The sequence below is a fragment of the Vidua macroura genome, chromosome 3 (genome assembly GCF_024509145.1).
Source record: "Vidua macroura isolate BioBank_ID:100142 chromosome 3, ASM2450914v1, whole genome shotgun sequence".
In the NCBI taxonomy this organism is placed as follows: Eukaryota; Metazoa; Chordata; class Aves; order Passeriformes; family Viduidae; genus Vidua; species Vidua macroura.
This window is the reverse complement of record NC_071573.1, coordinates 105,676,691-105,696,000: the sequence shown is the minus strand read 5'-3', so window position 1 is coordinate 105,696,000 and position 19,310 is coordinate 105,676,691. Positions and strand designations below refer to the sequence as shown.

At 44.3% G+C, this 19,310-nt stretch overlaps 1 protein-coding gene and 1 non-coding gene across 3 annotated transcripts in view; both read left to right on the top strand.

Annotated features, from left to right (window-relative positions):
• Nucleotides 1-2,698: 2,698 nt before the first annotated feature.
• TRNAS-AGA (transfer RNA serine (anticodon AGA)) lies at nucleotides 2,699-2,780 on the top strand. Its single transcript has one exon. It is a non-coding gene; the product is annotated as a tRNA-Ser (tRNA).
• HS1BP3 (HCLS1 binding protein 3) overlaps nucleotides 2,740-19,310 on the top strand; it is a 51,943-nt gene continuing 35,372 nt past the window's right edge. Inside the window, exons 1-3 of one of the 2 annotated variants that reach the window (XM_053974560.1) lie at nucleotides 2,740-2,962; nucleotides 7,090-7,255; nucleotides 17,422-17,629. In XM_053974560.1, the coding sequence (XP_053830535.1) occupies nucleotides 2,919-2,962; nucleotides 7,090-7,255; nucleotides 17,422-17,629 (418 nt within the window). In that variant the 5' untranslated portion in view covers nucleotides 2,740-2,918. Of the gene's footprint in view, nucleotides 2,963-5,599; nucleotides 5,713-7,089; nucleotides 7,256-17,421; nucleotides 17,630-19,310 lie in introns of those variants that run through there. The other variant, XM_053974561.1, reaches the window with a different exon arrangement.

Genomic DNA, 19,310 nt, shown 5'->3' with positions numbered 1-19,310 from the left:
CATTTATGCAGAAACCACAGAGGGTCTAGCACAGTACCACACATACCTGCAGTAAAAGAACATGCATTTTTATTTAGGCAGCTATTCTATGCAAATTGATTAATAGTTTTATTACAGAGGCTATGCATAAATTAGACTAGTAAATACAGACTGCATGAATATGCTGATTCAGTTTGTTGAGTGTATGGAAAGAAAGGGGAAAAAAAAACAGAAAAAGAATGGATAAAAGTAAGTCAAGCAATGTACTGTACCAGTCAGTACTGCAGAGCTAAGAGGCAGGGAAAAAAGCCATAAATCCCAAAGAAAACAGTCCTGAAACTTCAGAGAGTTTCTTTGTCTTTTCTTTGCTCATAGAGAATTTAATTGATGCAAAGGGGACCATGAAAGAGAGAGGAACAGCTGAGGGTAACCCAAGTAGTAGGTAGGAAAATGTAAGTTTATAAGTGATGACTGTTACTGGAATTGGTTCTCAGATTCTTTGCACATTCTGCCATAGGCTTTCCCCTGCAGGTTTCCAGTGGATAATTGAGTAAAAAAAATGGTTAAGTGGAAGAAATTTTCTGTATAGCATCCAAAGCAACATGGGAATCAAACTCCAAATACTCTGGGAGATTGCTGCTGAAAGAGGCAAGTCGATGCTTAGCTCCTGCAGATAGCTCTATTGGCATATTAGTTTTCTCCTGACAGGTTTGATTTGCATCCACCTTCTATGCAGAGGTTCACTCTTCACAGTCACAGTCACCATCTGAACAAAGACCTTGCCCTAACCTTGTGGGAAAATCAGCTGATTATTTCCACAACTTCAGATTTAGCACCACTGAGGCATTTGTTTTATTTATATGTTATGATGATATGGACTGTGGAGTTATAAAAATGCCATATATGATAAGACTTGTTAGGAAATCAGATAAACAGGCAGTACTTGGACTTCTCCATGAGTATATAGCACACACAGCCTCTCCAGGACAGAGTGTCAGCTTACTGGAGCCAAGCAGACACTTCTCTTTGGGGAGAAAATCCCCAGCTTTTGAAGCACCTTCACAGGCACTTGGCAACACCTGGAAGGACACTGCTCAGCAAGCTTCAGTGGGAACTCATGGGCTCAGGTCCCGCTCTAGTTTTGCTGTCTCAGACAGCAAACTGCCAGCTGCTTACTCTTTGTAACTATCTGAATAAATTGCACTATCCAGGAAGTCAAATGTGAATAAAAATGCCATTGGAGAAGCAATTTGTTCATTATATGCTTTCAGGAACTCCACCTCAGGGCTTTTTAACCCTTCAGAGGCCATATGAGAATGATTAATGTTCCAAAAGCACTTTCTGGTGGCTTGCAGCACTTCTGGAAACTGCAACTCCTGTGCCAGAAAGGCTGCAGCTGGGTGGTGGTGTTTACACTCTGCTTAACAAAAGGTTTGTAGAGGCAGGGAGAGAAAACAATGGGGATTTAGGAAGGAACCCCACCTATGAAGTCTCCCTTTTTTTTTGTTTTGACTCGTGGGTTTCACATTCCAGATTTCTTGTTTCACCACAAGCATCAAAAGATTGTTCTGTGTCTGCCACTTTGGACCTCTCTTGATTTTGACATTTTCGTCACTCCCAAACTCCTCCAGCTGTTCCTTTCGGGTGAAAAGTCTTAATCTACTCACTAGGTCCTCCTTCAAGGGCTGCTCCTCTCTGGGGACATTGCTGCATACCCACTTGAGGTGCTGAGCCTGTTTGGAGGCTGGATGCACTGATGCAGTGTCAGCATCTGTTTTTTATCACTTTTATAATATTCCCTGGCTGTGGTTTCTGTCTGTCCAGAGAAGGACAACAGAGCTGGTGAGAAGGATCTGGAGCACAAATGTGATGAGGAGCAACTGAGGGAGCTGGTGGTGTTTAACCTGGAGAAAATGAGGCTCAGGGGGGAACCTTATCAGTCTCTCACCCTATCACAACCACCTGAAAGGAGGGTGCAGCCAGGTGGGGCTCAGTCTCTTCTCCTAAGTAACAAGTGACAGATGAAGGCATAGCCTCGAGTTGCACCTAAAGAGGTTTAAATTGGATATTAGGAAAAAAAAATCTTCACTGAAAGGGTGGCATTGGGACAGGCTGCTCAGGGAAGTTGTGGAATTGCTGTCTCTGGAAGTGTTCAAATAAACATGTGGATGTAGCACTTAGGGTTATGGTTTAGTAGTGAATATGGTGGATTTCCAACTATAACGACTTTGTAATTCCGTGATTCCACAAAGCTGTGTGCGGGGCGAAGATTTTTTCCCAAGCGCTTCCCTGCAGGAGCCCTGCACACCAGCGCAGAGAAGCCGCGGGATAGCCAAGAGCCCAGGTACGCCCAGCAGCCTGCACACAAACCAGGGCTGCCCAGCCCTGCCGCGGGTGCCTGAGGGGCAGCAGAAGGACCAGCTGCTTCCCTCTTCTTTCCCAAAATAAACTTTGGAACTCACAGCCGCTCCGAGGTGTGTGGCCAGGCTGCGGGGGTGGCCGTGCCTTGCACCCGGCTGGCGCCGCCCCGGGATGCGGCTGGGGAAGCAGCGCCGTGCCCATCGTTTCAGCGGGAGATGCGTGCGAGCTGCTTCCCGTGAGGAGGAAGAGAAGCGCGTAGGGATGCACCAGGGCTCGGGAGAAGTTTCCGTCCCGGGAGGAAGCGGAAGCGCGGGGATGAGTTAGTGGGGCTCACACGGCGGCACTGCTGCCCGTCGGTGTAGTCGTGGCCGAGTGGTTAAGGCGATGGACTAGAAATCCATTGGGGTCTCCCCGCGCAGGTTCGAATCCTGCCGACTACGAGCCGTGTTCCTCTTTTCTTCCCCGTGCCGGACGTTTTCTTCCCCCAGCTCGTTTTGCACCGGAGCCGCCGGCGCCTGACATCCGGCCGGGCGGCCGGTCCAGCCCCGGGAAGGGAGGCGGGGTCTCCTCCCGCGGCCATGGAGCAGCGCGGCCCGGCGCCCGCCGTGCTGGTCACCACCAGGTACCGGGGACGGGCCGGGGGAGCGGCCCCGCGCCCGCATCAGCCTCGGCGGGGCAGCCCGGCCGGGCAGCGGGGAAGGAGAGAAGGGAAGGGAAAGGGAAGGAAGGAAAGCGCGGGGCGGCGGAGGTTGAGGAGAAGCCGGGTGGCGCTGTGTAGGTTTGCCCCGGGGCACTTCAGATGTTCTGCAGTTTTCCTGCATTTCACAGCCGGGGGAGATCCCTGGCCCGTCCCGTGTGCCCTTTCCTCTTGCGATAACTCCGGGTCTTTTGCCGTCCACTCTGGCGCAGCGTGTGCTGTCGCCCTGCAGACACATCTTTTCCTTGTCGGTGTTTCGAGGTGGGTGGGCAGGAATTAGGATTTATCCTGGGCTGCGCGGCGATGTCACCAGTGCTTTGGCTGGTGCCCGTTCCCGCTGCTGTGTCCTGTATCCCGTGCCCCTCGTGCCCGCTCTGGCTGGGAGCCCAGGGATGGGCAGGAAGAGTTCCTTCTCCTTTCCCACCTTCTCGAAGCTGTCCCCTGCGTGGTGCAAGGGCGCTGGTTTCCGTTGCATTAAATTTTTAAACCCTGTTTTTTCCTAGGTGTTGTAAAGGAATCCTGATGAGAAATACCTCAAGAAGAAAATGCTTATGGCAATCTTTTATAGGGAAATTGATAGATCTCTTTCTCTCTCCTTTTTTTTTTTTTTTTTTAATCTCCACGAGATATTTGAGACCACATGAAAGCAATTTGCTATCAGATGAGACATGAAAAGCAGAAGTGTTGATTCAGCAAGGTCCTTACCTCCTAGGACATAAATAATGACTATTTCAGTCACTTTAACTTCAAAGCCATTATTTTAATCCTTAAATATTTGGCTGTATCAGTGCCGGACTTTCCTTGAAGCAGTGGCCTTGAACCTTCAACTGTATCTGATATGACTAACAGATGTTTTGTAGGACTGACTTTACATTAAGTTTACCCCTGAAAATGGAAATCCAAACACCTGGATTTACAGTTGTTACATTGAAAAAAGACCCACTTGCAAATTGTCCCACTGAAACTAGAATGCTTTCAGTGATAAAATTTGGTGTATATGTATGTGTGGGATTAAGACTTTAGCAACCTTTCTAGCTTCTGAGGTGAAATAGTTGTGTCCTCTTCCACTCCACTCTTTTTTCCACATACTTGTTTTGGAAATAGGATTCCTAGTTGCTGTGGTGATATAAATCATGGAATAATAGAATATGCTGAGTCAGATCATTGAGTCCAACTCCTGGCGCGGCTTGATCCCAAGAATCACACCATGTGCCTGAGAGCATTGTCCAAACACTTCTTGAACCCTGTCAGGTTTGGTGCTGTGATCACTTCTCTGGGGAACCTATAAAATCTGTATACTTGTAGTTAGACTATACAGGGAAATAAATTATTTGGTGAGTACTTTGCCTTCACTTAATAAATAAAACTAGCTGTACATTTTTTTTTCTCCTTCTGTTAACACCAGGGATGTCACAGTTTGCTCCCTTCTGGAGAGAGGTTGTTGGAGCTGGGAGCTGCTGGCAGGGCTGAGTTTATCAAGGCAGGAAGCACAGACTCTGCTCTCCTGGCCTCACAGATGCTGGAATAAATGTTTGTCTGGTCACAGCACTTTCATCTCGTTTTACTTTCTTTCTGGAGGTGACTATTAGCCACCCCCCATGCTGGCCTTTCAGCACAGAAAGCAGATTAATTAGAATACAATTTAATTATTATATGCAAATAAAAAAAAAAAACAGGAGTGAAAACCCAGCTCTTCTGTGAACTGTGGAAGCTGCTCAGTTCAGCTGACCTTTTATAGTCTGCACTTCCTCTGTTCTGGGCCAATCCTGCCTGATCTGGTTGTGCAATGATCTGATTCACAGCAGTGTTGCTGGTATGAATGGTCTCCTTGTCTTTGGGAGAAGTGATTCCTGTTAGGAAGGTTAACCATGTGCCCAGGTCTACAGTGAACTGTTTTGTAGACAGAAGTGTAAACTGGAGATAAACGAGGTTCAAATAAAGAGTAGAAGTAATAAACCAGTGTGTCCAAGTTAAACAACCAGTTTTCTCCTTTTGCTGCTTTTTTTTTTAAAGCCACAAGTGTAAAAACAATTGTTTTTATGTGAAAAATGCAGTGAAACTATATTCTGTCTTGGGGGATGCAGGTGCTGATTCTGTTTGAATAACAATAACAGTATTTAATTAGTTAAAACATTAAGGCTGCTTATTTTGAAGGCATTACAAGAACTAGGGAGCACTTTGGATAGTATGCTCTGTTTGTCTCAGCCTCCCTGCTGATTTCTGTTTGTTTAGAATCAGTTTTATCTTTAAAAAGAAATCCTATTGCTATAGAAGATAATAGGGCTAGGTTTTCTGTAGGAGATGATAATGAAAGTGATCATAAGGTCTAAAGCAAACAAACAAAAATGTAGTTTTTCTCCCCCCCCCGCAATCATTTTCCATGACAAGCTTTGAATTAGAAATTCAGAGGTTACCTTCTTGGGGAAACTCAAGTTTCATAAAAACTGATCAAGTTTTGACATGATGAGAGGAATCTTTTGAAAGTTTGTTTGAAACTAGATTGTTTAAGCCTCTTGAAAGTGTATATTAAGTTCTATGCATTGTGTATCCTTAGGTGAAAGGGCAGCTGTGTTAATGAATCTAAATTTCCTGAAGGAAGAGGTAGAATTCCACAAGAACTCTGCAGTCTGCAAGAAATCCAGAGAAGATGGAACTTGATAATCCTCATGGTTAAGGTTTAAAAAGGCAGAAAAAAAATGTTTGATGATCCTAGTTTGGTTTTCTTTTAAATGGTCCCTTCTGGTTCTTCTAAAAACACATTCACTCACACATAGGAAGAATGTACCCAGAGATGTGTTCAGAGGGTATTCAGTTCTCTGGTTGGTGAACTTCTGATTCTGGCAGAATACTTGGTTCCAGTGACAGCAAGTGTTCTGTGGCTTGGCATGGGATAACTTTGGGGAAGGAGTCTTTGATCAGTTTTGGTTTTCAGGCTATTGAAACAGGCTGTTTATTTCATTAGATGTACCAATTAATGCTCCAACAGCTTGGTCTTACTCTTGATGTGTGAGCACTCTAATATGATCTGGCATTCCTCTTGCAAATATGTCATAAATATTTTCAGATGGCAATCCAGGGGGAAGGTGGCACCACAGTTCCATGGATCTGAAGCGGTCAGGAGGAAAAAAATGCATTGAGTAAACTGCAGCAGCAACTCCCCTGTTGCATTTTCCTCCAGGAGGAGCCATGGTGGTTATGACTGCTGGAGCTCTCAGAGGCTAATGCTGTGGTTGTCTACTTTAACTGGGTATGAAAGGACAGGTAGTTCTGTTAGTAGTAGGATCTGTTAGATCCTACTGTAGATCTGCTTCCAGTGGGAAAGCCAAGATGTTTTGGCTAGTATGCCCTTTTGGCAACAAGACAGTGCATCAGATAGCCAAAACCAGAGGCAGCTCTGAGGGATCATGTGTTGCATTAACTTGCTCAGTCCTTATGTTTGTTTAATTTTCCTCAAGGACCTTCACAAGTGGAACTGCGATTGGCCCATCAGTCTGCTCCAGCAGCTTCCTTTGTATTTTGGCTTTAATCCACTTCCCTGGTTGGCTCTTCACAAACCTCAAGTTGCCCCTGTGCTTCAAGGGAGCTCCTTCTTTCTTTAGTGACACCTTTCAGTTATTGTCTCTGTCATTTCTGGGAATGTTCTTACATAAAGGAGAGGTGGGTAGGTCTCGGCATGAGTCAGTATGAACAGACCTTTGTTTCAAAATAAACCTGATGAGAGATCATTGGATCTTCTCACCTGCCATGCTGGGCTAAGAGCACTTTTAGTTCCTGCAAGTGAAGTCCTGTTCTGAATGGATCCACATGTCTTCACAGAAATGTGATCCTGCATGTTTCCTGCAGTGCTCATGGCATGTGCTTTGGGACGGAATATAGGAAACAGGCCATGTCCCAGTTTGTCTTGTTACAGAGTGGGAAGTGTTGGGGACAGGGTCTGTGATGTCCTGTTCCAGTGAGAGCCTTTGTATTGATTTTCTTGGGCTTGTAACTGGGAGAGGGACAGCTAGAAGTCTTTGTGCCATTGCCTGAACTCTGTGTATTTTCTTCCCTAGGCAAATTCAGAATACGCACACAGGACTGGATTTGTCAGTGCCAGAATACCAGGAAATCCGTGGGAAGATGATGTCTGGCCATGTCGAGTATCACATTGTTGTTGTTACCCGACTGGCTGCCTTCAAATCAGCAAAGCACAAGCCTGAAGATGTGGTTCAGTTTATGGTAAATATTTAATCACACCTGTGATCACTTTCTTAATCAGCTTTGATTATTTCTGTCATGATGTAGCAGATGCTTCATCATCAATCACAGCCTCTCCAGGTCAAGATCGTTGGTAGGACAACACAGTCTGTACCATTTTTGCAATTCCTTTCCATTATGCATATTCCATTATCCACACAGTAATTGAACTTTTTATTCCAGGAGCTAAAAGTGATGATGACTGTTGTTGCCTTTAAGGCATTTTTCATTATGGATCAACAAATAGAAACCAATTAAGCTTTTTGTAAGTTCTGCTACTAATTAGTTTCTCTAATATATGTATCAGTAGTAGACTTTGTACAGAAACATGAAATAGATATATCTTATTTGAATGGGTCTATTACCTAGACACAGCTTTTAAAATCCTTAGTAAGAGAAGTTTACAAGGAAGCATCCATATAAAACGTTATTAGGCAGATTGTCTTTTTCACTATACCTGCAGAGTAAAGGTTTGAAAGATTAGCATATGACTTAAAACAGGTGGAATTAATCTCATCTATGGCGTGTGCACTACTGGAGTCAAGACAGCCATGATACAATTTCAGAAAGTTTTCTTACATGTTTTCTGTGCAGCTCTGACTCTGCCTCTTGGAGCTTCAGGTTGTTTTTATTCCAGTGCTCACACAGCAGTGACCCAGCAAACCTCCCCCCCACACTCCTCGGGGGCTGCGCCATTGCTGTGGCACCAGCTGCTGCTGTGGTCATGCCATTTGCCACCTCCATCTCTGCCACGCCACTTCTGTGTCCCACTGCACTCTCTGCCGTTCAGGGGGAACCCAGCACTGCTCTGGGACCCCACCAGACTGCAGCCATACTGTGGCAGGGGGCATGAGGCTCACCCACCACACCTGCAGGGAATGGCAGGCAGCAGCATGAGCAAAAGTGCAGCTGGTACTCTCCCACATTTTAATAAAAAGGCAGTATGTGTGTTAGCTCCCAAGCCATCTATTTCTAAATAAGTAAAGTACATAGCCTCACTTTATTTCTTTTGCACCAGTATACCCAGCACCCTTCTTGGGGTTGGTGGCTCATAAGTTTTCCAGACTTCTAGGCTCTCAGGTCCTTGGTCTGCCTGCTCAGTTCCCAGGTTCCTAGTCCCCCTGGCTCCACCATCTTAATGCTCTTGGGTCTGCAGTCATCTGCCTGAATCACCTCAGGATCATCATATGTTGCTGTTGAGATAGCCACAATCCACAGAGTATCATCATACAAGATCAGGAAGCTTCAACCCACACAGAGTAACACCATACCACTTCAGAAGGCTTCAAGCATCCACCCATAAGGAGTACCACCATCCCCTATCAGAAGGCTTCAAGTGTCTGTTCTTCTTGTTTTTTAGCTCAACCTTTATACCCCTTATCATTCATACACTGCACCTGTGTGCCCTCTGTTCTCTTCCGTGGTTGGTCAGTGCACCTTGGCACTCCATGGCTCATTACTTTCTATAGTGTTCACCTGCTTTTCACAGTTGTAGCCCATTGGGGATGAGGCTCGGCTGCAGCCCCACTTCCAGTTACCACAAACTATGTATGTACAGTGCACATCCACTTAAACTGTTGTCCATGGGACTGTCTGTCAAGCTGATGGGAAAAGGTGCATTTAGGGTGTCCTGTTTGATCTTCTTTAGCTGCCTGCTGAACCACTCCCAAAAAGTGTATTTCTCTGTCCATTGACCATAAGGGGACACACGCTGTTGCATGCTGTGACCATCTGCTCTTTTCTGCTCTTTTTTTCTGATGTTTTGGCAATAACTGTAATGTCAGAGTGATGTGAGTATGTGGTTACCTGGTAGACCATGACCTGTAGTGTAACTGAAACTTCATAGAAGATAGTTAATAAAAGCCTATTTAAGCAATCTGTTTTGCAGATAAACATCTGGCAGTGTTGTAAAGAAATGCTTTACAACAAGTGAAATCTCCTGCATTTATTCTACACCTTGTGCTATATATAACTATGGTAAAAGCAGCAATGCTGGCATAGGAGTCTGTTCTCTCCACCCTCCCCATCCCTGACAGCTTGTTCTCGCTCCTGCAGTGTTTCCTTTTGTGTGCCAGTGTCTTGTGGCTATTCCATAACGTCAGCTGAGGAACTGCTCCTGGCTAAAAATTAGTATTTTGGGGCTTGTTATTCAGTACTGATTTACACCTGTTCCTTGAGCCTGTGACTTGCACAATATCATTAAAGTTTCTTTTAGGGCAGGGAAGGGCCAGACATGGGCGGATAAGAGAAGATGTGCAGTTGCTTTTTTTCATGCAGCAAGGCCTGCTTATATTATGTAATTTGTCCACGCAGCTCTGTGGAAGAAAGAATCTGGCTACACCTGAGGTGTTAAACTGGGTTGTCATCATCTAACTTCATTTTGCATAATTTAAGAATAAGTTGATAAAATCAGCTTGTCTTTAAAGAGGAGAAACAGACTTTGTACTGTGGCCTCTCTGCTTTCTGGGGTTGTCTGTTACCATGGCTCTTTCAGGGAAGATTTTCAGCACTCAGTTGCTCTTCTCAAGTGAAATGAACCTTCCTAATTTCTCCTCTGGTGCGGCCTCCTGACATTTCATTCTTCATGAAGAAGAAAACTGGTGGAGCCTGACGAGAATAACATTTATCTCATCAGTTACATTTTTTTCAGCTGACTAAATATGATATATTATATAGTTTGTTGTGTGAGAGTAATTTAAAACCGTGAGCTGGGAGGTTGAGGATGGATGCTTCCCATTGATTCATTCCAATGAGTCTTGTCTGTATGTATTACTGGAAGGAACAGAGGGATTCACCTGTCGTAACTTATCTCTCTCTAAGTTGGATATTTTAATCTGAGTCTGTCCATGCGTATATGGTCAGTGGGGAGGAGGGGAATGATGTGACTCATCCTCTGGAAATGTCTCTCTTCTTTGACCATAAGGGGAAAGCATCTACATTGTAAACAGCTGCAGTGGGGGGCTTCAACTCCAGGCTGAAACGCTTGAGGGTCAGTAGAGTTGTACACAAATCACTGTGTGCACTCTGAGGTACCCTGGGATTTTCTACCTGGCCTTCAGAAGTTGTGGGTTTCCCATAGATCTTGTGTGGTATTAACCTGCTGCACACAAGCCCTTTGGATACCCCAAAGCATCTCACATAGCATGGGATGCCTTCTTCTGGGCAGAACAGTCTGCAGATGTCTGTGTTTGGTTTTCTAAACTCCCATCCCCATAGGTGCAGTGCTGTTGAAAAGGATGTAGTTGAGCATCTGTGGGGTGGGGGAACCACTTTGCATAACATAAATGTCTTGTACCATTTGAGAAACCCTAAATTGCCATAGGTGTGCGTGCAGGGCTGGCAGGAATGACAGAAGACATAAAGGCATTGGCGCTGCCCTGAAACAGCAAACAGCAAGGAGAATACGGTGCAGCATCCAAGGTGCCACTGGCTGCCTATGTTCAGGCAAGTTGAGCTTCAGTCACATTTCACCAAAATGTCATTTTTCCAATATCTGTCTTGGGAGATGACACCTCATGCATGTAGGCAGATGGCTTAACCTGGAGGGAAATGCCAATCTTGTGGCTGCCCCAGAGTGTCTGTGCAGTGCCCTGTTCTGCTGGATAATGGAGCAGCACGAACAAGAGCTGTGACCCTTCCCCAGAGTTTGCAGTGAAGTGTAAGAGAGCCAGGTACCTGAGGAACAGCAGAGAAGAACAAGGCTGCAATGGGCAGCAGATCTAACACATCAAATTTGTATCAGAGCACAGTGAGATGAGGAAGGAGGATCTGAAGGAGGAAGAAGAAACTACTGTGTGCCTCTTCTGGAGCAGAATGGGCAAAATGGGAGAGGGGACATATTTTTTTTTCTTTTTTTAAAACTGTCAAATTGGAGGAAGGAGCCAGTGTCACAGTGCTGAGGTGACACGTAGGTTAGAGAAGGCAGGCAGGCATGGTAGGATTTTCCTTGTCTCTGGATACCAATTTTCAGATTGTCTCTGTTTTGGCCAGCTGGGGAGCCAGGTCTGTGTTTTGTGGCTCCTCCTTGCCCTGTCGCTGTCCCTGAGGCCTCAGAGGAGCGGCCGCTCCTGCCCTGCCCTTGGGGCCTGCACCTCCAGCAAGAGCCAGGCAGCGGGGACCAGTGGCTCCTCTTTTCCCTGGGAAAGGATGGTGAGCAAGGCAGAAGCGTCCTCTAAGCTAGCTGTGGTCTCCAGGATCGAATCATAGGATCATTTGGGTGGGAAACAGCCTTTAAGATCATTGACCCAGCTTTTGACGGATCACCACCTTGTCAACTACGCTAGAGCACCAAGTGCCATGTGCAGACGTTTCTCGAACACCTCCAGGAATGGTAACTCCAGTGCTTCCATGGGTAGTCCATTCCAATGTTTAACAACCATTTCCATGAAGAAATTATTTCTGATATCCAACCTGAACCTTCCCTGGTGCAGCTTGAGGGTCTGTCCTCTCATCCTGTCAAGATCAAGAGATGTGTTAAGGCCCTATGACAAAAACCAGATGAACATCAAAAAGAGACTTCAGATCTGACCTGTGAAGCCTTTACTGTGGGTCTAAACAATCCAGAGTGCCCCATTCCCCAGCTTAACAGGACTATGCAAAATCAGCATCACGGCATCTCTAATTAAAATGTTTGTGAAGCATTAACAGAAGAAATTCACTTCCATTATGGCATTCTAAATTAGTAGAAAGTGGAGGGATTTTTTAGTTATAAAAAAATGCTAATTGTAAAATAGGGCAAATAGGTTGTAGAACTGCACAACCTTAAGGTTATATTTGGTAATTAAAGGAAAAGTCAGTTGAATTTCTTTTAAAGGTCAGAATTCTCTAGTAGTATCGAAAGAGGGAAATTGGTTTTCTCTTTGGTACTGCTGCCAAGGTGATATTTAATTATTGCCTGTAGATTTGCCATTTTCTGTGATAAAAAGAAAAGGCTTTGCTTTTCTTAAAGGCATTTCTTCCAGCCACACCTTAGCTTTTTTAGCAATTAACTTCTCCCTTCCCAGTCTTATTAAAAATCCACCCAGCCTTTAGTGCCTTCTCTTTGTATCTGCATCTAGTTTGATTCTTCTTTACAAGTTATTTGTTAGTGAAGTTTTTTCTTTTTCAAAGCTGAACAAATAACTACTGGTGTTTGACAGGCATAGCACAATTTAGGGAGGCATTTACTATAGAACTGTCTTCCTTTTAAAATGAGGGAGTGTATGAGTACGTGGGTGTGTATTCATTGATGTTTTCATCATCGCCTTTTTGCATACATTTGCCTTCTTTTTTTCTTTGGGCCTCAAAATATGTGCATTGGAGTTGCTTTTTCCTGACCATCCAGGCATGTTGTGAGGATAAATTCCTTCACCTTATGGCTTCTGTGACGTGAGGGAGGGACAAAAAAAATTCACGCTCGGTGTAGCAGTAGGTTCAGGAGCCAATAAGGATTCATGCTGATTAAAAAGAAATATTAGAGTTCTTGCTCCTCTGCTAGGCAAAACAGATGATGAGAACAGCATGTGGTCATGTAATTAAAATCTACCATAATGCATACCCACGGGGTCACCAAGCAACATTAATTCTGGTATGGCTTGAATTGAGAGTTTCCAAGTGAAAGCTTGGGCTGTGCTTCCTGGGAGAAAGGATGCTTTTGATTCCTGTACCCAAAGCTAGTGGTTGTTTTAAAGGACAGAGATGCTGGATCTCCCTTTTCTGACAGTGTTAAGAAGTGGGCTTTATAGAAAGAAAGTCACTGTAGCCCCGGTTTTCAAGAAATACTGTAAAATCAAGCGTGCTCTTTGTTGGTGTGCTCTGGCTGGCAAAGGGCTTGGGTTAGCTCTAAGATCTCCATTTTGTTGAATCCTTGCAGTAGATACAAAGCATATGAAGACAAGTTTGAGGTCACAAATGGGGCAGTAAAAGGAGCTTTGAAGGGAAAGGAGGCATTAAATAGCATTAATACTGAGTGGGATCAAATTCTGCACACAACTGCGAGTCCCAGGCTCGTATCCTGCAGCCATTCCAGTGTGTACTTTCCTGCGTGAGGCCCTTGGGAAGAGGGGGGCAAGGCACATGCATGAGATTTGAGGGATTAGTAGCAAACTTCAGACTTTCACTTTGAACTTCATGGTGGTTTTCTTAACCTTCTAGCTATACTTGATCACATTCAACTTATTTATTTGTTCTCAGTGAAAAAAAAAAACCCATTCAGCCTATCCCTGTCTGTCTTTTAAGTTCTGTGTTGGATGTTAATTGTTACAGGCAAATAAGGTCTTGACCTGGCAAATGTGCACATGCTTTGCTGTATTTGCATGATTAACTCTTTTGAAGTGAAGCAGATTGAGCCTTTGATATTGTGACTTGACAGAACTCCTTGAAGTGTGTGCACTCAGACTGACTTACAGGTGGTGGAGGTTTAGCTCCACAGTGTTCACAGAGTTTAGTTAGAGACATAGAGGGGGAGAGAATAACTGCAGGATCAAGACCTAGAGGAATTACAGGCAGCAGAAGAAAAATATTTGAATATTAATCAAATCAAACTTTGTTTCTTAATAGGATTGATAAAATGGAGTTTAGAGCAGTGCTTATTTTCTATCCTGACATTTTGGACCATAGGATTTTCGTCAAGGATCCATTTTCAAAGGGCTATAAATGATAACCAGGAAAGGCAAGATTTCATTTTGTTACATGCTGATACACCTTTCTCCTGGAAAATTGACAGAGGTTGTCAAATTGAAAGGGTCCAGAATTGTTGCAGCAGAGCAGTGCTTTCTGACTAGAAAGGTGTGAGAATGCTCTGCATCATGTCTGGGATTTGCTTGAAAAAATACACTCTGTGGAAGCTGTCTGGCACTTGTGTAAGGCCTCTGTGCTGCTGCATCCAGCTCTGGGGTGCAAAGTACAGGAAGGACATGGACCTGTTGGAGCAGATCCAGAGGAAGGGTACAAAAGTCAAAAAGTGTACAAAAGGGACAGCTCTCCTGTGAGGACACTGAGAGAGCCTGTTCAGCCTGGAGAAGGCTCCAGGGTGACACTAGACCCCTTCCAGTACCTGAAAGGGCTGTAAGAAAGCAGGAGAGAGACTGGTTACAAGGGGGAATGGCCTTAAGCTGAAGAAGGGAAGGTTTAGATTAGACCTAAGGAAAAAATTCTTGACTGTGAGGGTGCTGAGCCACTGGCATAGGTTACCCAGAGAAGCTGTGACTGCCCCATCCCTGGAACTATTCAGGGCCAGGTTGGATGGGGCTCTGAGCAGCCTGGTCTAGGGGAAGGTGTCCCTCCCATATTGAACAGGATGTTCTTTAGGGTCCCTTCTAACCCAAACCATTTGGCAAATCTCAGTGCACCACTCGGGGCTGCTGGGCTCAGTGGCCCTACCACTGCATTTCCAGCACCAAACCCAAGGTAAATCTGGCAGCAGAGCTGAGCGAGGGTGTCGAGGAGCCCGTGGCTGCCGGGGCTGGAAGCACAGGGACAGGGGGCGAGGAGCCCCAGCTGGCACTTCGGTAAACAGGAATGGTTTTGGCTGGAGGGCTGGCAGCTCGCTCTTCCAGTAGGCTGTTCCAGCAGAGGGCATCCCGGCACTGCAGGATATCTATGGCCTGCACGGTGTGCTGCGGGCTCTGCGAGCACATTAGCATGCTTTGGAGCCAGTGCTGTCACACTTGGTATTCCGTGTCGCGTGTGCGTTCCCGGCGTTGTTGTTCAAAGCCCACGCGCATCCACAAAGGCGCAATTAGCGATGGGATGTGAGGGTGTGCATTTGCTTTAGGTTCAGTGGTGTAATTAGACATAAATTGAGATTTATGAATAATTTACAGACTTTGATAGAGGAGGAATGAAAATTAAGTGGGGAAAGAAATAAGTTTGTGTATCTCAGTTCCATGTTAGAGTATTTTTAAAAAACTGTTTTGGCATGATCTTGATTGGCTTCTGCCTTGTAATGCTTTCAGAAATTAATTTGGTAGTTATTATTGAAATTAGATGTTAAATGTTTTTTGCAAATCAGACCTAATTCTTTTTTCCTGGGTGGAGGGTAATGATGTTTATTCTTTTGAAAGAGCACCAGTGAATTCCTTACTGCCCTTATATTTGTGCTTTTGGGAGGGGCTTTTTTTTTTGGGAGGGGCTCAGGCATCATACCCTGCTCAAGTGCTACTGGGACCTAGCAAACTAAAAATGTACAGCAGTTCAGAAGCTCTGGAATTGTTTTCCCCTCTCTTTTTGGGGTATCTTTCAAAGAGAAGATTATGATGTTCTGCAACATCTCTATTGCCCTCACTTCAGTGCCTGGTTGCTGAATGGCATTTCAGATCCAGCATGTGGAGCACAGTGTTACACTTAACCTTTGTTGCTTTCACAAGACAAGTCTAAAATTCTTGTTTTCCTTTCCTCTGTTGACTCAGATTGGGTGTTGTGTTTCAGCAAAAGCTGCTTGCCTTTTGTGACTGGGCACTGAACCTACAGTGAACATTGTACAGCTGAAAGGCAAATGCTTTTCTAAATCATCTGGCTAGGTTGATAATTACCGTGAAAGGCAGGGAAGCGTGAAAGCTGAGGTGGTTATTGCTCTTTGTGCCCACATCTGAATCAGTGAACTGGCTGAGGTGTGCCTGTTATTGCCAGGGCCTGTTCCCTGGCCTGGAGGGCAGCTCACACAGTCTGGCTGAATGCACAGGATTAAACTTCCTTACCATCTGCAGTGTGCCTCAGTACCCAAACTGGCTGCTGAGGGGTCTCTCCATTGGGCCAGATCTTGGGCTGAAGAGTTATCTGGGGGCATGATAGCTGCCCAGAGTGTAGGAACTGTGCCAGACATTGTCAGGTTCCAGTAGACACTGTAAATGAGGTTTCTAGTAGGTGCTCTCAGGTTCCAGTGTCTGGGAATATGCCTGATGCTGTTTAGTTTGCTTGTATAAATGCAGTGTTGGGATTCTGCATTATCTGTAACTCATGTCCTTTCTGTGCTTTTTGTTAGGTTGACTGTCCTTATCACTGTGTTGATGAGAGATCTCTGCATTACTCCATTCCAAGATGTGGTGCTTGAGTCTCTCCATTTTTTATATCTATCTCAGTATGTGCAATACTGCACATATTGCAGTGTTAATTAGGATTCACTCCTCTAGAGTTCAGCAACACATATAACAGGAGGATGAGAGCTGGACCCTAAAAGAGTATCTGTGCCCTATGCACTCCACTAGCACTGTTTTTTGGGTAGATTTTTAATCTCTGTATTAATTAAAACAGTTTGGTAGATTATGGATCCATGGAGGGCCTTGACAAATACATTATCTGTGTAACACCACAGAGCAGGGAAGTAACCCTCATTGCATTTGTAGTGTCACTTAGAGATAGTGTTTTGTTTGTGTGTAGGTTTTGTGTATTGGTTTAAGGTACTGAATTCAATACTTAATGTGGTATAAAAGCCACACCTTTTCTAACCAACATTCCCATAGCTATTGCTTTCCTTGTAATATCTTGAGCCTTATTTCTCTTCAGGCTTCCTGTCTTTGTCCACAGAAGAAATGACTCCATTCACTGTTGGCATCTTCTCCCTGTATGAAAACCTTTTAGACCATGGCCAAGTTGTTGATTTTTATTTTCTCATGGATGAACTGAATAGTCAGGGGTCAGCTGAGGTCTTTGCCCTTAGGTTACTGTGTCATGTGCTCTTCAGGGCAGAAAACGTGACTGTTTTTTAGGCCTAAGCAGCCAAAGGCACTGAAGCCACCAGAAGCAAGGAATGGGACAGTAGTGCAAAGACATGGGCAGCTTTCTCCACCATACCAGGCAGGGTTTTTCTTCCCTCCTGTCTCTCAGGACTGGGCATCACCTTTAGTGGACAAGGATTCCTGCTGTCAGAAAAGTATCTGGAGCAGTGACCTTCCCAGTATTTCATTAGCTGATGAGTCAGACAAATGGATTCTGGCAATGAACTTTAATTCCATCAAGCAGTGGATTTTTAATAACAGAATTAGAAGACTAGTAACAATGCTTGAGGATTCACCGGGTACATAACAGTCTTTTGCTAGGCCATGTGTAAAGCTCCTTGCTAATACATGGTTTTCCACTTCCACAGTTAATGTTTCACAGCACTTAAACTGCTGCTTTGCTGCTCCTGCCTCACCTGTAAGGAAATAAACCCAGGCAACACATTTTCATTGCAGGTTTCCAAGAAGTACAGCGAGATTGAGGAGCTCTACCAGAGACTGACAGCACGGTACCCACAGGTTTCTCTTCCACTCCTGCCTAGAAAAGTTCTCTTCGTGGGGGAATCTGACATCTCTGAACGAAGAGCCATGTTCAATGATATAATGAAATTCATCTCCAAAGATGAGGATCTAGCAACAAGTCCTGAGTTACTGGAATTTTTAGGTAACTAAAAGATGATGTGAGTGTCCCCTCTCCCATGAATGTGCTTCATTGGAAGTATTAAGTTCTTGACTCAGGCAGCCAAAAACTAGAGAGTGCCAGAATAAAGACTGTCACTGAAAATATCCTCATGTGCATTTACAGTGCTGCACAGTCATGTTTGCTAGCATATTCCCTCCTCTCCGTGGACACCTGCCTCATTCAGAGATGTTGATAGGTACCTTCAAAGTAAGCATTGTGCTAGCCTGTCTCTGATTTCCTACAGTGCTTCAGAACATAAAAGTTTAGAAGGCTAAATATTTAGTCATGTTTTTAGTGGGGAGATGGACCCTAAAAGGACAGTGCAGGGTCTCCCTTAGTGAGCAACTCTTCCATGTTTTGTCTGGTTTTCCTGCAAATTATTGACTCTGAGAAAGATTTAAATGGAAGACAGATTCTTTATTTGTTGAACACATTTTCTGGCTTGCTTTTTTTTTTTCTTTTTAGTTTATTTTAATTTTTTTTCTTAGTTTTCCTTAGCCTAATGTCCAGCTCTTGTTGTTTTGTCTAGTGATTCATATAGTTCCTTTCTTACGTCCCTTGGGCATAGCAGGGAGTTACAGAATGAGTGGAATGTATGAGTTCTCTGCTGTTAATTCAGCTGAGAGCTGCTGAGCAGGGAATACTCCAGCCTGGTGCTGTGTAGGATTCTTAGAGGAGGGTTACTTTTAAGTAAGTGAAGTTGCAAGAAACTAGCAAATGTAAACAGCCCATAGTGTCAGGTGTGGCCAGATTAGTTCTGTGAAACTGGGAGCTTCCTAAAGTCAAAGGGGCAAAGCTGCTTAATGCATGGCATGATCCAAGTAGTAAGGTTTTTGTTTGGGCTTTTTCTCCCTGGGCAGTATTCTCTTGAAAGCAGACCCCTTGCACAGAGAATTCAGAATTGGTGTTGATTGGTCTTTGCATGCTGATTAACCTAACCATGGTGCACATCTGCAGCTAAACTAGGCTGGACTTCATTTTGTGGGCAGATTGGGTGCAAGTAATGGGAAATCAGAATTTGCCTTAGAATAATGTAAGTCTTACCTTGATTTAGCAGATGCAGACACGAAAAGCTGGGTGAGAAGAGTCTCCCATGCCATGTTACTTCAACAGTCAAAATGGTGTAACCATGAATTTTAACCATCACAGTTTTCAGTAGCCTTTTTTTTAAGCTGGTGTCATTATTTTAAATTGCTTCCCTGGACATCCAGAAACTTGACAGCAAGGATTTTCTCCTCATTCTGCTCGCCTTTGCATGTAACAAGTATGGTGAGAAGACTTAGTTTTATTTTTCAGTTGGCTGAATTTGCTGAGCTGGATGCATCTTGCATACTGAAGGGTGTTAGAACTTCAGGCTTAATTTTTAGTGTAAACTGAAGACCTGCTGTAGAAACATGCTGTCCAATGCTCTAATTTTAGCCCAAGTTAATTAAACTGTATCAAAAAGGATTTTATCTCTACTAGCTATGTGGAAGTTAGCTACCTACATCAATGCAGAGTATTTACAGTGTCTCTGTAGCCAGTAGAAGAGAAACAGGCACTTCAAAGAGAAACTTCTCATATGACTTCATTTGGATGGGATAAATCACCATGTGGAAATTCTATTGTTTCTGTTGACTGTAGAAGGAACATAAATAAGCAGATTTGACATGTGTTGCTGTGT